The sequence below is a fragment of the Manis javanica genome, chromosome 13, assembly GCF_040802235.1.
Source record: "Manis javanica isolate MJ-LG chromosome 13, MJ_LKY, whole genome shotgun sequence".
Taxonomy (NCBI): Eukaryota; Metazoa; Chordata; class Mammalia; order Pholidota; family Manidae; genus Manis; species Manis javanica.
This window is the reverse complement of record NC_133168.1, coordinates 38879936-38898903: the sequence shown is the minus strand read 5'-3', so window position 1 is coordinate 38898903 and position 18968 is coordinate 38879936. Positions and strand designations below refer to the sequence as shown.

At 38.5% G+C, this 18968-nt stretch overlaps 1 protein-coding gene across 1 annotated transcript in view; it reads left to right on the top strand.

Annotated features, from left to right (window-relative positions):
* Positions 1–18968, top strand: part of CEP85L (centrosomal protein 85 like) — a 174361-nt gene that overhangs the window by 49144 nt on the left and 106249 nt on the right. The window contains exon 3 of the mRNA XM_017680016.3: positions 12210–12985. Within this exon, the coding sequence (XP_017535505.3) occupies positions 12210–12985 (776 nt within the window). The remainder of the gene's footprint in view (positions 1–12209; positions 12986–18968) is intronic.

Genomic DNA, 18968 nt, shown 5'->3' with positions numbered 1-18968 from the left:
CAATTCAGTGACTGACTTTTAGTATAATTCACAAGGTTGTATAACTATCACCAGTATCAGTTTTAGGACATTTTCGTTACCCCAAAAAGTAACCCTGTATACCCCTTAACCATCATCCCCTAACACTCCTGTTTGTCTCAGTTCTAGGTAACCACTAATTTTGGAGGATGTCGTAAAAATTTCCCAAGGCTCTCTTTTCTTTGCTTGCATATTTTACAGATTTTGTTAGCTTTACTTAGCAAATGGTTTCTTTAAAACATCCCATCTTAATGTAAAATATCCTCTTGTTCTTATTCCTCATTTTTTTTTACTTTTTCCCTTTTTTACAGAAAATGTCAAACATATATCAAAGTATAAAGAAGGTAAAATGATGAATACACATGTACACAACACAAAATTTATACAATTATAAATTATATCACATAGCAATCTAACTTCATCTATTACCTCTCTGCTTACCCCCATACTCTTGGTTAAATTTTATTCATTCATTCATTCATTCATTCATTCAGGTATCATTAATATACAATCACATGAGCAACATTGTGGTTACTAGATTCCCCCCATTGTCAAGTGCCCACCACACACCCCATTACAGTCACTGTCCATCAGCGTAGTAAGATGCTATAGAGTCACTACTTGTCTTCTCTGTGCTATATACTGCCTTCCCTGTGCCCCGTCCCCCCCATGTTATGTGTGCTAATCATAATGCCCCTTATTCCCCTTACCCCCTCCCTTCCCAACCATCCTTCCCAGTCCCTTTCCCTTTGGCAACTGTTAGTCCATTCTTTGGTTCTGTGAGTCTGCTGCTGTTTTGTTCCTTCAGTTTTTTCTTTGTTCTTATACTCCACAAATGAATGAAATCATTTGGTACTTGTCTTTCTCCTCCTGGCTTATTTCACTGAGCATAATACCCTCAAGCTCCATCCATGTTGTTGCAAATGGTAGGATCTGTTTTATTCTTATGGCTGAATAATATTCCATTGTGTATATGTACCACATCTTCTTTATCCATTCATCTGCTGATGGACACTTAGGTTGCTTCTATTTCTTGGCTATTGTAAATAGTGCTGCGATAAACATAGAGGTGCATATGTCTTTTTCAAACTGGGCTCCTGCATTCTTAGGGTAAATTCCTAGGAGTGGAATTCCCAGGTCAAATGGTATTTCTATCATTTTTTTGAGGAACCTCCATACTACTTTCCACAATGGTTGAACAAATTTACATTCCCACCAGCAGTATAGGAGGGTTCCTCTTTCTTTGCATCCTCGCCAGCATTTGTTGTTCCTAGTCTTTTGTATGTTGGCTATCCTAACTGGTGAGTTGATATCTCATTGTGATTTTTATTTGCATTTCCCTGATAATTAGCAGTGTGGAGCGTCTTTTCATGTGTCTGTTGGCCATCTGAATTTCTTCTTTGGAGAATTGTCTGTTCATATCCTCTGCCCATTTTTTAATAGGGTTATTTGCTTTTTGGGTGTTGAGGTGTGTGAGTTTATATATTTTGGGTGTTAACCCCTTGTTGGATATGTCATTTACAAATATATTCCCTCATACTGTAGGATGCCTTTTTGTTCTGGTGATGGTGTCCTTTGCTGTACAGAAGCTTTTTAGTATGATGTAGTCCCATTTGTTCATTTTTTTATTTTGTTTCCCTTGCCTGAGGAGATGTGTTCCAGAAAAAGTTGCTCATGTTTATATTCAAGAGATTTCTGCCAGTGTTTTGTTCTACGAGTTTTATGGTTTCATGACTTACATTCAGGTCTTTGATCCATTTTGAGTTTACTTTTTGTACATGGGGTTAGACAATAATCCAGTTTCATTCTCTTGCATGTAGCTGTCCAGTTTTGCCAACACCAGTTTTTAAAGAGGCTGTCATTTCCCCACTGTATGTCCATGGCTCCTTTATCGTATGTTAATTGGCCGTATATGCTTGCGTTTATATCTGGTCTCTCTAGTCTGTTCCATTGGTCTATGGGTCTGTTCCTGTGCCAGTACCAAATTGTATTGATTACTGTGGCTTTGTAGTAGAGCTTGAAGTCTTGGAGCGTAATCCCCCCAGCTTTATTCTTTCCTCTCAGGATTGCTTTGGCTATTCGGGTTTTTTTTGTGGTTCCATATGAATTTTAGAACTATTTGCTCTAGTTCATTGAAGAATGCTGTTGGTATTTTGATAGGGATTGCATTGAATTTGTAGATTACTTTAGACAGAATGGCCATTTTGATGATATTAATTCTTCCTATCCACGAGCATGGGACATGTTTCCATTTCTTTGTTAAATTTTTAAGCAAATGGGGAGCTCCCTCTTAACCTTTAATTATAATAAAGTAATTTATTGAGCATAATCGATGCACAAGGCCTAATAATTAGGAAGGCTACAGGATTGTTTAATTTAAAAATAGGTACAATTATGTGCCCATTTTAGGTGAAATGAATGATATTTAGACCATTCTCTAATCTATGACCCTTCTGAAATTTTATTAGCAGTCATTTCATTAGGAAACTATATTTTTGCAACTTCATAACTTCAGAACTTTCAGGGATCCTGATAATGAATACTCTGGTAATATGACTTTCAGATATTAGAGTAGATTAGTTAGTCAGTTGCCTTAACATTAATAAATATACCTATCATAAATTTTTGCAGTAAGAGGTTTTATACTTTATACATGATTTTAAAAAGATTTTTCATTATAGAATCCTTCTGTGGTAGAATATAATTATCTTCTTTTTCCTGATGAAACTGTAAGACTTTGATGACATTAATAGTATATGCCAGGTTATACAGCTGTCAGGTGGCATTGGTGTATTCTTCTAGTCTAACTCTAATACCCTTTTCTTAAGCCCACTGTATTAGATAGCTGTACTTGGATGGGAGAAGGTAGAGGGAAAAACTCTGAGAGGTGTGGTGTGGGATAGTATAGGTAACAGTAGACTGGGAAACAGGAGATCAGGGTTCTATTTTGAGATATGTACGTAATGAAGTAATTTAACCTTTATGGTCTTTAGTTCATAATTTGCATATGAGAGTAGGTCAAAGATTATGCACAGAACACTTTTGGCTTGTGATACCAGTTAATTTCAAAGCAGTACTAAAAACAATTGATTTATGTTCTTTTGCAAACCAAATCACCCTTTTCCTTTGCCTCCATCTCTACTTAATTTTGTCAGTATACATTGTTGCATGAAATGAAATACTTGGATTTTAAGTTCTTAAACATGAAGTTTTCAGAAATGGAGATTTTTTGTTGGTAATTTATTTTGTATTTTATGGACTTTATTTTTACCATCAGTGTTATTCATCCATCCATCCATTTATCCACTCACTCATTTTTTCCTATCATTTTACCTATTGGCATAGTAGACTATGAATGCCTCAACCCGGTAAGCTGAGCTGAATTTAATCCATTTTAGTGACCTCTGACAAACCTACGCACTTCTGAGCTGGAAAGGCTCTTCAGTCACATAGCCATGGGTTTAGGGAAGAGACTAATGACTCCACTCTCCCTAGACTTTCAGATAGAGAGAGAACCAAATGATAACTTATTGTCTGTCCTGCATAAAGGAATAATTTTGTTGCTCAAAAAATTTGCATTTTCAAAAATCACATCCTATAATTTAATAGATTAAGTTATAATTTTCTTTGTAAAATTTCTTATGAGAGAGAACTAACACTTATGGGTGGCTCTTTCCAAGGAAAGTGCCTGCTGAGACTTAATCTTAAATTGAAAAGGAAATATTCAGAAAATAGTACAGTTGAATGAAATTTTAAAAAGCATTTAAGAAAAAAAATATTTAAGTTTTTGTGTAAATAAAAAAAGTTGTTTTTACTGACTAGCTTTTTTCTTTTATTTAGATAACATTGATGTACACTCTTATGAAGGTTTCACATGAAAAACAATGTGGTTACTACATTTACCCATATTATCGAGTTCCCCCCATACCCCTTTGCAGTCACTGTCCATCAGTGTAGTAAGATGCCACAGAGTCACTACTTGTCTTCTCTGTGCTAGACTGTCTTCTCCATGATCCCCCACACACACCATGTGTACTAATCATAATACCTCTCATTCCCCTTCTCCCTCCCTCCCCACCCACCCTCTCCCACCCCTCCCCTTTGGTAACCACTAGTCCCTTCTTGGAGTTTGTGAGTCTGCTGCTGTTTTATTGCTTCAGCTTTGCTTTGTTGTTATACTCCAAAAATGAGGAAATCATTTGGTATTTGTCTTTCTCTGCCTGACATATTTCACTGAGCATAATACCCTCTAGCTCCATCCATGTTGTTGCAAATGGTAGGATTTGTTTCTTTCTTATGGCTGAATAGTATTCCATTGTGTATATATACCACATCTTCTTTATCTGTTCATCTACTGTTGGACATTTAGGTTGCTTCCATATCTTGGCTGTTGTAAATAGTGCTGCGATAAACATAGGGGTGCATATGTCTTTTTGAATCTGAGAAGTTGTTTTCTTTGGGTAAATTCCTAGGAGTAGAATTCCTGGGTCAAATGGTATTTCTGTTTTTCGTTTTTTGAGGAACTTCCATATTGCTTTCCACAATGGTTGAACTAATTTACATTCCCACCAGCAGTGTAGGAGGGTTCCCCTTTCTTTGCATCCTCGCCAGCATTTGTTGTTCCTAGTCTTTTCTGTGTTGGCCATCCTAACTGGTGTGAGGTGATATCTCATTGTGGCTTTAATTTGTATTTCCCTGATAATTAGCAGTGTGGAACATCTTTTCATGTGCCTGTTTGCCATCTGAATTTATTCTTTGGAAAATTGTTTACTGACTAGCTTTTAAATTTAACTTTGCTTTGAATTATTGAGCTCTTGAAGCTGTATCTCAGATTGTCCTTTAATTAAGTTGCCAATAATCTGGTTGGACATAGGAAATGACCTTTTTTTAAAAAAAAGGAAAAACAGCTTTACATTTTGTTTTATAAAAGTTTCTTAGTTTGTTGTGAATAGTTGCTTACAGTGTACAAAAAGGACTGGAGAATTGTCTAATTTGAGGACAAGTTCTCAAGACTTGTTCACGAGACTTCTGTAGTTTTAAACAAGTAAGTTTAGAACTTTTCACTCATTTTCTTAGGATTTGAAATGGCTTCACAAAGTACAATTGAAAAAAAAAACATAAAATAGTCAAGCAAACAAGGTGATTGGTAATAATGGTTAGACAATAGCAAAATGAGAAAAAAGATTTTCACAGAATTGCATCATATTGCTTTCAGGTACAGTTGCTAAAAGAATAGGCCATACATTTGACTTTAAGGAAACCTATGTTTCTCACTATCTTTAAGATACAAAGACTAAAAAACAAGCAGTCAGGAAAGCATGCTTTTTTTGATGTTGGTACCTGACCAATAATTTTCCTAAAGTTCTTGACAGTTATTTTTTTATTATTTTTATAATCATTCTCAGACTTTGTGCAGATACCATAATACCAAAACAGGACTTAATATTTTATTTCAGGTGTGTCTTTTGTAAACATTTAGCTGGATTAAAAAAATTACCTGGATAATTCTTGTCTTTTGAGTGGATTTTTACTTACTGTGATGATTGTCATATTTTGACACATTTTAAATCATATTGTATACTTTCTTTTCTGCTTTCTTGAGGGTTTTTTCCTATCTATTTTGCCATTTTTTTATTGGCTTTTTTCTTCATGCCATTTTCCTTCCAGTCTATTAGAAGTTGTACACTCTAGGTTTATTGAGATATAATTCACATACTGTGAAATTCACCTATTTAAAGTATACAATTTAATGCCTCTTAATATATTCTCAAAATTGTGAAGCTATTACCATAACCTAAGTTTAGAACATTTTTAGCATCCCTGAAAGAAATTCTTTAGTTGTCACTCCTGTTTTTCCTCCCACACCTAAGCAACCACTAATCTTTCCGTCTATAGATTTCTTTGTAGTGGACATTTTATATAAATGTGCTCATCTGATACTGCGGTCCTTTGTGATTGACTGTCACTTAGAATGTTTTCAAGATTCACTCATGTAGTAGCATCAGTATTTCATTTTTATTGCCATATCATATTATATTGTGAGAATCATACCACATTTTATTTATCATTTGATGGACATTTGGGTTTGTTTGTATTTTTCTCTATTAAAGATAATGCCTCTCTGAACAAGTTTCATTTCTCCTGGGTGTATACCTAGGAGTGGAATTGCTGGGTGTATGTTTATATTTAATTTTTTGAGGAAATGCCAAACTGTTTCCCAAACAGTGGCAACTTTTTATATTCCCACCATGAAAAGATGCTACACATCCTTGCCAACATTTACTATCAGTAATTTTGATGATAGCCATCCTAGTGGGTGTGAAGTGGTATCTCATTGTGGTTTTGATTTGCATTTCCCTGATGAATAAATGATGGGTGAGCATCTTGAAAGATAGGTTACTTTCCCAAATAATTCATGGGTGCCAGTAATTTACTCTTAGCCCTTTGAAGGTATTATTTCATTATGTTCTAGATTCCATTATTGCTATTGAGAGTGGCTATCATTCTGAGAGTTCTTTTATGAACTCCTTTCACTGGATCACTTCTGATTGTCTGGTGTTTTATAGCTTCCTTGTGATAAATTTTAGTCCTTGTCTGCAGCTATGTGTGTAATGGTGAAACTAAACCCTGAGGGGAAGAGCTATATACATAACTTTATTGTGAATAATATATTTACATTGTCTTTTCTATCTAGCACAGTGCCTTGTTCATAATATATTCCTAGGATATTCTTTGGTTGAATTATTATGGCATTTCTTACATAGCTCTTTTCCTACTAGAGTGTAGTTTAGATATTTAAAAATTTTTACCTAAAAATATAGGGAATGCTTAGAAATGTTCATTTGTTTTAAAAAAGATGGGGTTACATGTGGTACAAAAAGTTTTTTTTCTCATATGATAGTATATGATCATGACATTAGGAAAAAAGTATCATGGTGTTATATGGAAGTTAATTATTACTTTTGAGTTAGCATTAACATTTTTATTTTTAAAATACTTGTTATAGTATCTCTGTTGATGGATAAATATAGTAAGTTATTACATTTTAAATCAGAATATTTTGATACAGGATTATATAGTTTCCCATTTGGTTTTTTTTGTTGTTGTTAACTGTAAAGACTCATAATTAATTGTTATAGGTCTGGAGGGTCTTTTAAAAATGTAATTCTTCGTTACTTTAAGAAGGATAGAAAGAGAAGATACAATCAGTGTATTCACTGTTGCCATGTAAGAATAACATGATTGGAACAGAACACTGGGATTTTTTTTCAGAATTGAAACTCTATTATTTTAAATATAATTCACGTGTATTATCAGGTTCCAGTGACTTCCTCTTCTTATATTCTTCCCTTACAAGCCAAAATCTTACCTGAAACTATTAGCTCTTCTATGCTCTCTCTGAATGCTCTAAATCCTGTTTCTGGTTTTGAAAAGGACTGCCCTCTGCTGGTTTAACATTTCACTATTGTAACTTAGATGTGGGACAGATGTCATTGTACTAACTTGCATTTGGGGTTTCTGGCTACAATTAGTACAGTAAAGCACATTAGGAATTGGATCTACCTCTTACTGTGTTTCATCAGGGCAAAATAACCTTTGTAAAGTGCTAAAATTGTCAAGGTTTTTCTGGATTCATCTGTAAGATATAATGGTCCTTTTTTCCCATATTCATGATGTGCAATAATTTGATTCCTTTTTCATTAATTCATGTTTTGTGTGCTTTTGTATATGTGTGTGAATTATGACAGTAATGAATTCTGACAGTAAATCAGTTTTTACGCCAGAACTCAAATGTTTGTTGTAAGTTTGGGAAGAGGAAATCCTGGGGCAAAATACCTCTAAAAACTGAAATCAGTCAAAGGGAGAAATAAAGTTTAAAACCGGTTTATTGCTCACAAACTGCAGTCCTGGACCTTCCTTGTCTGCTCTGGAAGAAGAAAAACCTGCCCTCCTGTCTCCTCTTGGGTACAGATAAGCCCTCCTTGCCCAGGTAATTACCTATTGACATGGAGATGAACTTCTCCACCCCTGAGGAATGATGCAAATGCACTAAAGCCATACTTCTTTCCACTGCTAAATGCCTATTGATATGCAGATGTACTAAAGCCAGGCAAGATATTCCGGAAATATTACAGTTTTACACACATTGGTGATGGCTGAACTTGGGATATTTAAGCTTGAAGGCTTCAGAACTGAATCAGACCCAGATGGAATGACATTGTTGTGAATAGAACAGAGACTCACTTACTAGAAGGTGATGTTTCCTGGGCCCCTCTCTACTGTAACTGAATCAGAATCTCTTGGAGTAGTGTTTCAGATCTCTTCTACCTTTTTTTTGTATGCTAAAGTTAGAGAACTTCAGATAAGTGACTTTTAGGAGTAAATTCCATCCTCAAAATAATGTTCTATGAACAGCATATATCAAATGTTTTCAGGTTTGTGGGAGTAGAGACTAGTCTGATGTGGAATTGTTAATTTTCTATGCAGTTGGGAAATCCTGAGTGAGCACAGGGGGATAGGAAAGTAGCACATTATCAGAAACGTAGCAGCCAAGACTTGATCTCTGGTCTCAGAGGTTTCAGCTGTGATATGGAAAATGAGGCAGTCACCTGATAAATTATTCATACTTGAGTAACAGTGTTTTTAGAGATATTTCAAACTCTCTGAGGTCACAAAGCAAAACATCTTTGCAGAACTTTGACCAAATGATAATGTTCCTTGAAAAGAAATTAAAATAAGATATTGTATAAAGTGAAATATAGGAACATCTTTTTCCTCTTCTCTTCTTCCCACCATACAGGGATTACCTTTGTTTACTAAATTTTGGGTCTATTGTTCCAGACTGATTCTCTGCTCATGAAGATACATATGTATTTACATATATTCACTTGTATGTTTGATATTTTGAATATTGATATATGCAAACAGATTTCCTCACTTTTCCCAAATGCTATAACAATTTAGATTCCCAGCATTGTAGGATATTACAGCTTTTAATAAATTGATGAATGCACTTATTACTGTTACTGAGTTTGAGCATCTTTTTTTAGAACAGGTAATCTCTATTTGCGTTTCTTGTTTGGTGATTTGTTTACTGATTTCCTTTGGGTGTTTTAAAATTGGGTTAGTTTTTTTGGTGGTGGTGGTGGTGTTCTTTGTATAGTATGGATATTTATTTAGTCTTTTTCTGTTACATTGAAATAATATTTACTTTTAGTATTTTCAGTTGTATAGTATTAAGTAACATATTTTTGTGCCAGGAACTTGGTTGAGTCCTTTACATGTGTTAATTTCATTTCATATTCCCTGTTGTCATCTCCACTTTACAGATGAGGTGACTGTAATGCAAGGAGGTTAAATAACTTGTATGAACACATGCTTCTGCTAAGTGAGAGAGCCAGTATTTGAATCTTAAAAGTTTGATTTAAAAACTATTACACTTAACCTTTACACTGTATCTTTACTTAGAAAATTTTTTAAGTGTGAAAAACTGAAAATTTCAAATTTGATGTTAAACTCATTTTTTTAAAAAGAATATTTTTAAGAGGCCATCATGACTTTAATACAAACATTCCTTCAGAACTAGTAACATAAACATGTATGTGAGAGATAGATAAAATACTGTAATGTGTTAATACAAATATTCCATTCCTTTTGGGGGCATTTGTCGTATTTCTGTTTAGAACTGACCTTCAGCATTTTGTTCCCTTCTATTTCCTTCTACTGATTTAATAGTAATATTAATACAAATAACAAGATTGTTAATCTTCTTGTTGCCCATCATTTTCCTTTAATGTATCCTCAACACTACTACTGGAATAATCATCTTAGGTACAGCTTTGATCGAATCACTCACTCCTTTGTCAGGATACTTGCAGTAATGTGGCATTTCTTGCTGAATGAACCCAGGCTCTTTAGCAAGGCATTTGAAGACTTGTACAACTCTGCTTAACCTTTATCTTTCAAGATTTATCCTGAGCAAAATTTTTTTTCTTTTTAAAAAATTAAGTTTGCTGGCCATGATGCATCTGTTGCACTAGACTTTGAATCCAGTGATTCAGTCCAAATTTCCATGGGACTTAATTTTGTTTGTATGTAATATGACATAATGTAAAGTGCTGTTATTTCTAGAATTTCTGTATATTATGACTGTAGATGTGGCAGAGTCATTGGAAGGGGGGTAAGGAAATTAAGCAAGTTATTCTGAAGCAGGGTTTACTTAACAAACAAGATATTTCTTTCTTTAGATTGTGTTGTATATTTGGATGACGGAGGTTGGGAGGTGGGAGACACCACCCAGCCACCCTAGGGCACAGACTTTTGTGTAGGTACAGGCTTGGAGTATCTAACAGACCTTACTTGCCATATTATCTTGAACAATATATTTAACTACTCTAAGTGTTAGTTTTCTCATTTGAATAACTTTTCTTGACACTCTGTACTGCAGATAAATGGGATAATTTGTTTCTTTTGGAGCCATAGTCTTCTGGCTTCATACTTGGATCAGTTAGTGTTCTCATTTGGCAGGAGCTGACTGGCTTATTGAGTGAGGAATTTACTTAAGGGTATTTGGTACCTCATAGAATGTTTTGGGAGGCCTAGAGAACCAGGCTAATGTTAATGTTCCAGGTAATATGCCTCAAATCACGTCTGAGAACTATCACTCCCCTGCCCCACCAGGCACTGGGTGAAATCATCAGTGCTGCTCAGCTGCTGCCACTTGTGGGCCAGTACTTGACGGGGCCACCTCTGCTACTCCACTGTGGAAGGCTGAGCCCCTGTTGGCACCTGTCCCAGTCAGAAATGGTAGCTCCACCCAGAGATTATCTCTCATGTGACTCAATTCTAAACTGATATCTTGTACAGGTGCTTCTACATATCTGCATTATAATTGCAGGTATGTTAGGAATTCGAGGTTAAAATTTATTTTGGAGAATGAGACTTATAATGTGGGAATTTCCTGAGTATAAAAAGGTTCTGCAGAAGTTGATGAGAAGCTTGAATATGATAAATGTTCACTATTGTACTTTTGCTTGTATTCCTTCATCTGTAATGTCTTTCCCTCTTCATTTCCATGCAAAGACTTGCTGAAATTCCATTTTTTTAATCTGTCTGCCTGGTCTTTCTCATCTGAATTTTCTTATGACTTTCTCAACCTTTCTTTTCCCATTACTTTATTTCTTTAAAACATTATCAAAGCTAAATATAAATATATTCTAGTATGAGTTAAACAGTATGGGAAGATACAGAATAAATTGCGAAATTTGCCTTTCATCGTTCATCTCCTTTCCTCCTGTACTTCAAATTGCTTTCCCCTTTCTAGAGATTGTCTGACAAAAATTAAAATCTTTGATTTTAATTTGGCACATGATGGTAAGTTCATTGAGTACAGAGGCTTTTATTTATCTTTTGGGCTTCTATAGACCTACCTAAACTATTCCAGTGTGTAGAATAATGCTATGTGAAGGCCTGAACTAAGGCAATAGCTTTATATAATCATTTTGGAAGTGAAAACTTACAACTTGGGTATTTTAGTATGCAGAGAAAGATAGGAATCAAAGTAGACTCTTAAGAGTTCTAACTTGGGAAGTAATATATTACTGATGATGCCATTAAGGCAGACTGGCAACATAGGAACTGCTCTGTATCTGCAAATAGATTGCTAGAACACTTTCTGATTACTTTCCATTATGGTGAGAGCTCCTTTATCCATATTTCTGACTTGAATGAGAATTTGAGGATATGCTAAAATGTTCACTTTTGGTGTAGATTACTACAGTTTAAGAAAGACAATGAAAAAAATACATTTTCTATCAAGAGTTGTTTCTGAGGCTTCAGTGCTGGATTATGAGTAAGACCAGTCAGTGGGGAGATGGATTTTTCTTTTAAATGTATAAAACTTAGATTACATAGGCTAAATATCAACCTCTTTTTCAGTCATTTTTCATCTGTAAGTAGATGTAAATGGGCATATGTTTTGTTGTGTATATACTTTTAGAAAATGATGTTTGAAAGTCTGTTTGATTTGTTTTTGTTTAGATAAACTTTAACAACAAAAACAATAATCCTCTCATTTTAGTAAAATAGATCTGGAAAAGTTGTGCTGGAAAACCATATTCAGATTTTTGTTTTGGCATTTTGCCTTTTTTTTCTATTAATCACAACTAATTTGACGTTCTTTTTCTTTCCAGATCATTCAACTTCAAGTGGTATATTATCTTTTAAGCCTAGTCGATCATTAGTTACTCTTCCTACTGCCCATGTCATGCCGTCTAACTCCAGTGCTTCAGTTTCTAAACATAGGGAATCATTGATATCAGGTGGCTCAAAATGGAGTTCAAGCCTCATGCAAACATTGGGAAACCACAGTAGAGTTGAACAGGATTCTTCACTAGACATGAAGGACTTCCGACCCCTTCGGAAATGGTCATCTTTATCCAAACTCACTGCCCTGGATAACTACAGTGAGGGTGTCATTATACACACTGAAGAGTCAAGGAGTGGACTGGAAAAGACAGGGAGGGGCAAGGCTTTGACATCACAACTAAGGACAGTGGGGCCCAGCTGCTTGGAAATGCTTAAGCTGGAGGACAAGGAAATAAATAAAAAACGGTCATCAACTCTGGACTGCAAATATAAATTTGAGAGCTGTAGCAAAGAGGCCTTTAGAGCTTCTTCCTTCACTCTAAGGAGACAAACCTCAGACATGACACACAGTGCCTTACCTGAAAGTAAGCCCATTAGGACCAGCTCAGATGCTTTTGAACCTACGAAATACTTAATGCTTGGTCAACAGGCAGTAGGTGGGGTTCCAATTCAGCCTTCCGTGAGAACACAGATGTGGCTTACAGAACAGTTGCGGACAAACCCCTTGGAAAGCAGAGCTCCAGAGGACTCTCAAAGCTCAGCTCCTTGGCAACACCAACAGATTGAAGAGTTTCGGCAAGAAAGTGAAATACCAATGCAGGTAAGGTTGAAATCCAGCAGGTGTTGTGGGTACAATAGCACATTTGTAGTGAGCATATGACAGTGTCCCTAGGTACAGATTATTTTGCTTTTCCTTTCCCTTGCGAATTCATAGACATAAGTCTTAAAAACTACGAAAATATAGACTTGGTAATCAAAACTTTAAGAATATTTGAGGCTAGTTAAAGTGAAAAATTTAAAATCTTGTACCTAACTTGATCTTTACTTTCCTTCTGATTTGTTAAATGGGCATAAAAGTGAAGAAAGCAAAACAATTCAATCTAAAGAAACTTGAAAAAGAAGCCGAGGAGCTGGTGTGGTATAATAGAAAGAATGTTTACATGAGAGTAGTATGAGGTCTTGGATTTGTTTCTGGTTCTGTCAGATTCAGAACTTGAATGATTCTCTACTTGTCAGTTACTATTTAATATCTCTGGGCCTTAGTTTCTTTTTCTTTTTTCTATGAGATATAATTGACATATAACAATATATTAGTTTCAAGGGTACAACAATGAATCCCTGTAGGTATATATTATGAAATGAGCACAGTAAGTCTCTTAACATCCATCACCATACATAGTAAAAATTTTTTCTCTTTGTGATGAGAACTTTTAAGATTTACTCTCACTAACTTTCAAATGTATAACATAGTATCATTAACTATAGTCACCATGCTGTACATTGTATGTCCATGACTGACTTACTTTACAACTGGAAGTTTGTATCTTTTGATTCCTTTCACTCATTTTGCCCTCCTCACCCCCTCCACACACACACAACTCCTGCCTCTGGCAACCACTATTCTGTTCTCTATATCTCTGAGTATGTATGTATGTATGTATGTATGTATGTATGTATTGACTTATTTATCTATCTTTCTATCTATCTATCTATCTATCTAACTGATTCAACATATAAGTGAGGTCATATGGTATTTGTCTTTGACTTATTTCACTTAGCATAATGCCCTCAAGGTCAATCCATGCCACAGATGGCAAGATTTCCTACTTCTTTTTATAGCTGTATAACATTCCAGTGTATACATACCACATTTTCTTTATCTTTTTTTATAGCTGAGTAATTTTCCAGTGTATACATGTAAGTCTGGGGAGAGGAAATCCCAGGGCAAAATACCTCTAAAAACTGAAATCAGTCAAAGGGAGAAAGTTTGAAACCCATTTATTGCTTACAAACTGTAGTCCGAGGCTGTCTCTCTCCCCTGCTCCGGAAGGAAGCAAGCAAGCCCCTCCCCTTAACCTGTCAGGTTCAGACACCCTCGGTTGCCCAGGTAATTACCCATTGACATGGAGGTGAATTTCTCTCCACCCTTGAGGAAATGCAAATGCACCAAAGCCAGGTGAGATACTCTGAAAACATTACAATTTTACCCGCAGGCCTCCCCTCCAGAAATCTCACTTTATAGTCTGCTCATTCCCCCTCTTCAGCAATGGTCTCTGGGCAAGAAAACTTGAGTATTGTGACCAGACTAATGACATAACAATACCAACAGCAATAAAATCATAACAATCCTCAAGCCAGAGGATTCAGCTAGGTTCAAAGTCTTATGTAGATTAAGGCCATAGCTTGTCCATTCCATAGGCAGGCAGTAGCTCAGGGTTCAGAGCAATCACCACGTGGCAGCTGCAGCCAGTGAGGGGGGGGGGCACATTCAGGCCATAAGGACTGTAGGAGAAAATAACCCTAAGGGTTATTAAAATACGTGTTTTAATGACATCAGCATGGGCAAATCTTGTCCATCAGGTAGGATACATGCAAGAGAGTGGTCTTGTGATAAAAGAGTGGCAGGAATGGGATCTCTTCCTGGTCTAGTATACCAGACTATCTATCACCCCTGTCCCTGTGGGAGTTACAGATGGGTCAATATATAGGGCTACAGGAGGTACATGCACTGGCCATAAAGATAAAACAAAACTTCCCTGCAAGATGCTCTTACTTCCTAGACGTTTTGGGTACACTACTGTGACCTTTGGGGGCCATTTAGCTGTTATTCCAGGAATACACAGGAGGCCAGCTTCCAGGCCTTGTCCCCAAGGTACCAGAAAGGCCAACCATTGCTGGTCCATGTGTCAAAATGCGCAGGGCCAGGTCCATTCACCAGTGTCTCCAGGGCTTAATGCAGTAGGGGCTGGCCGCAGAATGTTGCTCTGCTGGCCATATCCTGGCTTCAATAAGTCTTTGGTTTGGATGTACAATTGTATAAGAGAAGCATCAAGGTGTGTGAGCATATTCACAGGGCTCAAAGCTCCTTTACGTGGCTTCTCATTCAAACGCCACAGCACCGTCTATAGGTGAACTGACCAACCCTGTAGACTACTGGTGTCTGACTTTAGGCCAAATTTCAACAAGCTGTTGTACTTCTCTATCATGTCTGCCCCCACAGGATTATATGGTACATGAATTTTCCATGTTATTCCTAATTGCTGCACCCATTCTTCAGGTATAGGGGCTTTTCCCTTCTGATAAGGAGTCTCAGCTACCAGTGGCTCAAAAGCAAGTTCTTCCTGCTTTCCACTGGTAGAGGTCACTGGCCCCAATAAGCATTGGAGTTAGTCCACTTAAGGGGCTAGTCCAGAGGGCACTGCGCTGCTGTAAATATGTACCCCATTTGGCCAGTAGTCTAGGTGTCTGTGCTATGCCACTCCATGGCCTGTGGGTCCAGCCTCACACCCACTCTGTGATGGTAGAGGTGGTTATTATCTTGGTTGGAGCTGTTCCAGTGATGGGCTCTCTATCCAGCAAGGCATGGTACACAGCAGCCAGTTGTTGCTTCTTTGTCAAGGTGTGCCAGACCTCTGCTCCTTTCCATAGATGTGACCAGAATCCAATACGTTGGTGTGTCCGTTCAAGCCACTGCTAAAGACCCCATCCATAACCATTTTCGGTTTCATTAACATCTAGTTCACAGGGCCTTGATGAGTCCATTACATTCAAGGCCTGTACGGCTTTGACTGCACACTTGGCAGCAGTAAAAGCATCTGCACATGTCTCATCCCAGTCCTACCTGATGCCCGTTCGTACCAACCGGTATAAGGTCTTCAGAATTTGTGCCAAGTTTGGGATAAACACTCTCCAGTAGCCCAGAGGCCCAAAAACTCTTGTAATACTGCCACAGTGGTACGGGTGTGGAAAGCTTCAGAAACAACTTTAGTTTTACCCAACCAGGCAACCCCCAAGAATTTCAGACAAACCAGGTCCCTGAACCTTGGTGCGGTTCACAGTCCATCCTTTTTCCTGTAGATGTTGCAACAGTCCAGCAACTCCCCCTTTTAAATCTGAAAGAGAATCAGATGTAAGCATAATGTCATCAATGTAATGATTCCACCGCACTGTTTGCAGTTTCCTCCATGTGGCCAAGTCCTGGGCTACCAGTCCATGACAGATGGTGGGACTGTGGAGATATCCCTGTGGAAGGACAGTGAATGTCCACTGCCGGCCTTCCCATGTGAAGGCAAACCATTCCTGGCTTTCCTGTGCTATGTCAATAGAGAAGAAAGCATTAGCAAGGTCTTCTACATAATGATACATTCTCATTTCATCGCTGAGAGTGTCCAGAATGTCTGCTGGAGAGGGGACAGCGGCATGCAAAGGGGGTGTGACTTTATTCAATTCCCTGTAGTCTACAGTCATATACCAGGAGCCGTCTGGCTTTCTCACTGGCCACACTGGGGAATTTAAAGGACTATGAGTGGGCTTTATGATGCCCACCCTCTTAATCTCCTGTAGAGTTTCTCCAATTTCCTTGTGCCTCCGCCTCCCCAGGCAATTTATATTGCTTAGTATTTGTCACCCGCTGAGGTACAGGCAGAGTTACAGGTGGGTGCTTAGCATGTCCCCTCAGAGCTGTCTTTACCACACATACCCTCACTCTGAACTCACCTGCAGTGGTCTGTAACCACAGACCCTGCAGGATATCTACCCCCAAAATATATTGAGGGATGGGAAAAATGTACACAGTGTACTCCTTCGGGGGTAAATGCCCTGTCTCCAATGAGATTTGGGCTTTTTTCACTCTAATTGCCTTACCCCAAAAGCCATTTATCATAGCAGGGGTCCCGGGAAAACACTCAGGGTTGACATGAATCAGAGAACACTCAGCTCCTGTGTCCACCAGCACCAGGACACATTGTACATTCACAGGGGACCAATGAATTGCTAATTCTACATGTGGCCTCTGGTCCCCACCATGTCCCCCAAGGTAGGGACTTTGACACCCCCCTCAGTTGAACCGTGATGCCCAATCATCCTCCTGTGGGGGTGAGGGCTCAGGAAAATCCTGAGTACTATCTCCCATGAAGTTTTGCAGAGACACAGGCTGGGCGTGAGGCCTTGACTCTGTTTTCTGTGTCCTGGATCTCAGCAGCTGAACTGCTGCTCTGGCTTTAATTGGTGCCACAGTTCTAACCAGATCCTATTGAGCTGCCCATCAAGTTTTTCTTTCACTACCCCAGGTTTTAATCAAGTCAACCCACATATGTGTCCTCAAGACCTTCATAGGGCCTTTTGCACCTCTCCTTTTAGTCGTAGCCTGTACTTCCTTCCATGCTCTTATTGTTTCAGCCTCCCCCAGGTCTGCTAAAGTACGAGTAGCCTCGCTTATGGTTTGCCCTATGTAGGGGGCAAGAATAGTCACTAGGGACCCAAAGAGAGATGTGGGAGCTGTATGCAGCACCAGATTTTTCATTCCTATAGTCAACACCTCTTCATCAGGTCCCTGGGGCTCCATATTACAGATGATATTTTTTATACCTAAATCCTGTAGTACCTGTTGGAGCTCTGCATATGTTTTCCAACTACTGGGAAAATATGGGAAACCACCCTGATTTGGCCGAACTACCCTGTTGGCAGCTGTCAACCATTCCAGGAGTGTCTGATTCCCTGAGGTGTGACAGGCATTTTGCAACCACTGTGGGATGGAAGGGTGAGTCATCAGGGAAGCCATTCTACTCATCTCAGTACCTGACATAATGTTTTCCACCCCCATATATCCCAGAGATGTAAAAGCCATGTAGGCAGAGATTCCCATGGCCTCTAGGCAGACACTCGTGTCCAACAGCACATCCTGGATAAAGGGGCGGAGCATGGATGGGGCGAACCTGGGGAGGGGATTGCTCCTCCCCCTGAGGAGCCTATGGTTGTTTTGTTTTTATTTTCTTAATTATAACTGGGCGGGCCTTTAAAATAGAAGTTGGTACCTCTGGAGGTGGCCTGGGTAGCAAATCTGCTAATGGCCCGCCTCCTCCTCCCTCGGGCTCCTCCACCGTTTCCAAGACTGAAGGCACTACTCTTTCCTCCCCTCCCCCACAGCCTCCTGCAACCCGGCTTTTCCTGCTGCCTCCCCCCTTGCTGCTAAAGAGTCTTCTAGGAGCGTGACCTGTCTTTTCAGTAACTGTCTCTCTTCTTTAATAGCATCCCATAGGCTATTGCCCAGCTCCTCCAAGCAATGCTGAAGTGTGTCTCTCTCCCACCTAAGTCCCTATCTCTCCTGTATAACATTTTCCACTTTCTTGATGAAAAGAGAACCTACAATGCCAGCTGCTACACTACCCCCTAAGGTCTCCAAGCAGTCTTCCAACTCACAGAGGGCTAATTCTGCAGCTTCCGGTGTTTCCACCCTTCCCCACCTCTGGGGAAGCCCACCCCTCTAGGAGGTACTTTATACTGGACCAATTCCCTAGTAGGGGTTTCCAAATTGGAAGCCCCATAGCTGGGGGGATAATAACAGGTAAAGCGGCATCCTCTGCCACTGCATCCACTGGGACTTCCCCACCATCCACAGGAGCAGCCCTCCCAAAGGTCGCACGCATTATGACAGATTTCAGGTTCAGAGGAATCCTGCCAACCATGCCAACCATGTAAGTCCGGGAAATTCCAGGGCAAAATACCTCTACAAACCGAAATTGGTCAAAGGGAGAAAAAAAAGTTTAAAACCCATTTATTGCATACAAACTGCAGTCCAGGGTTGT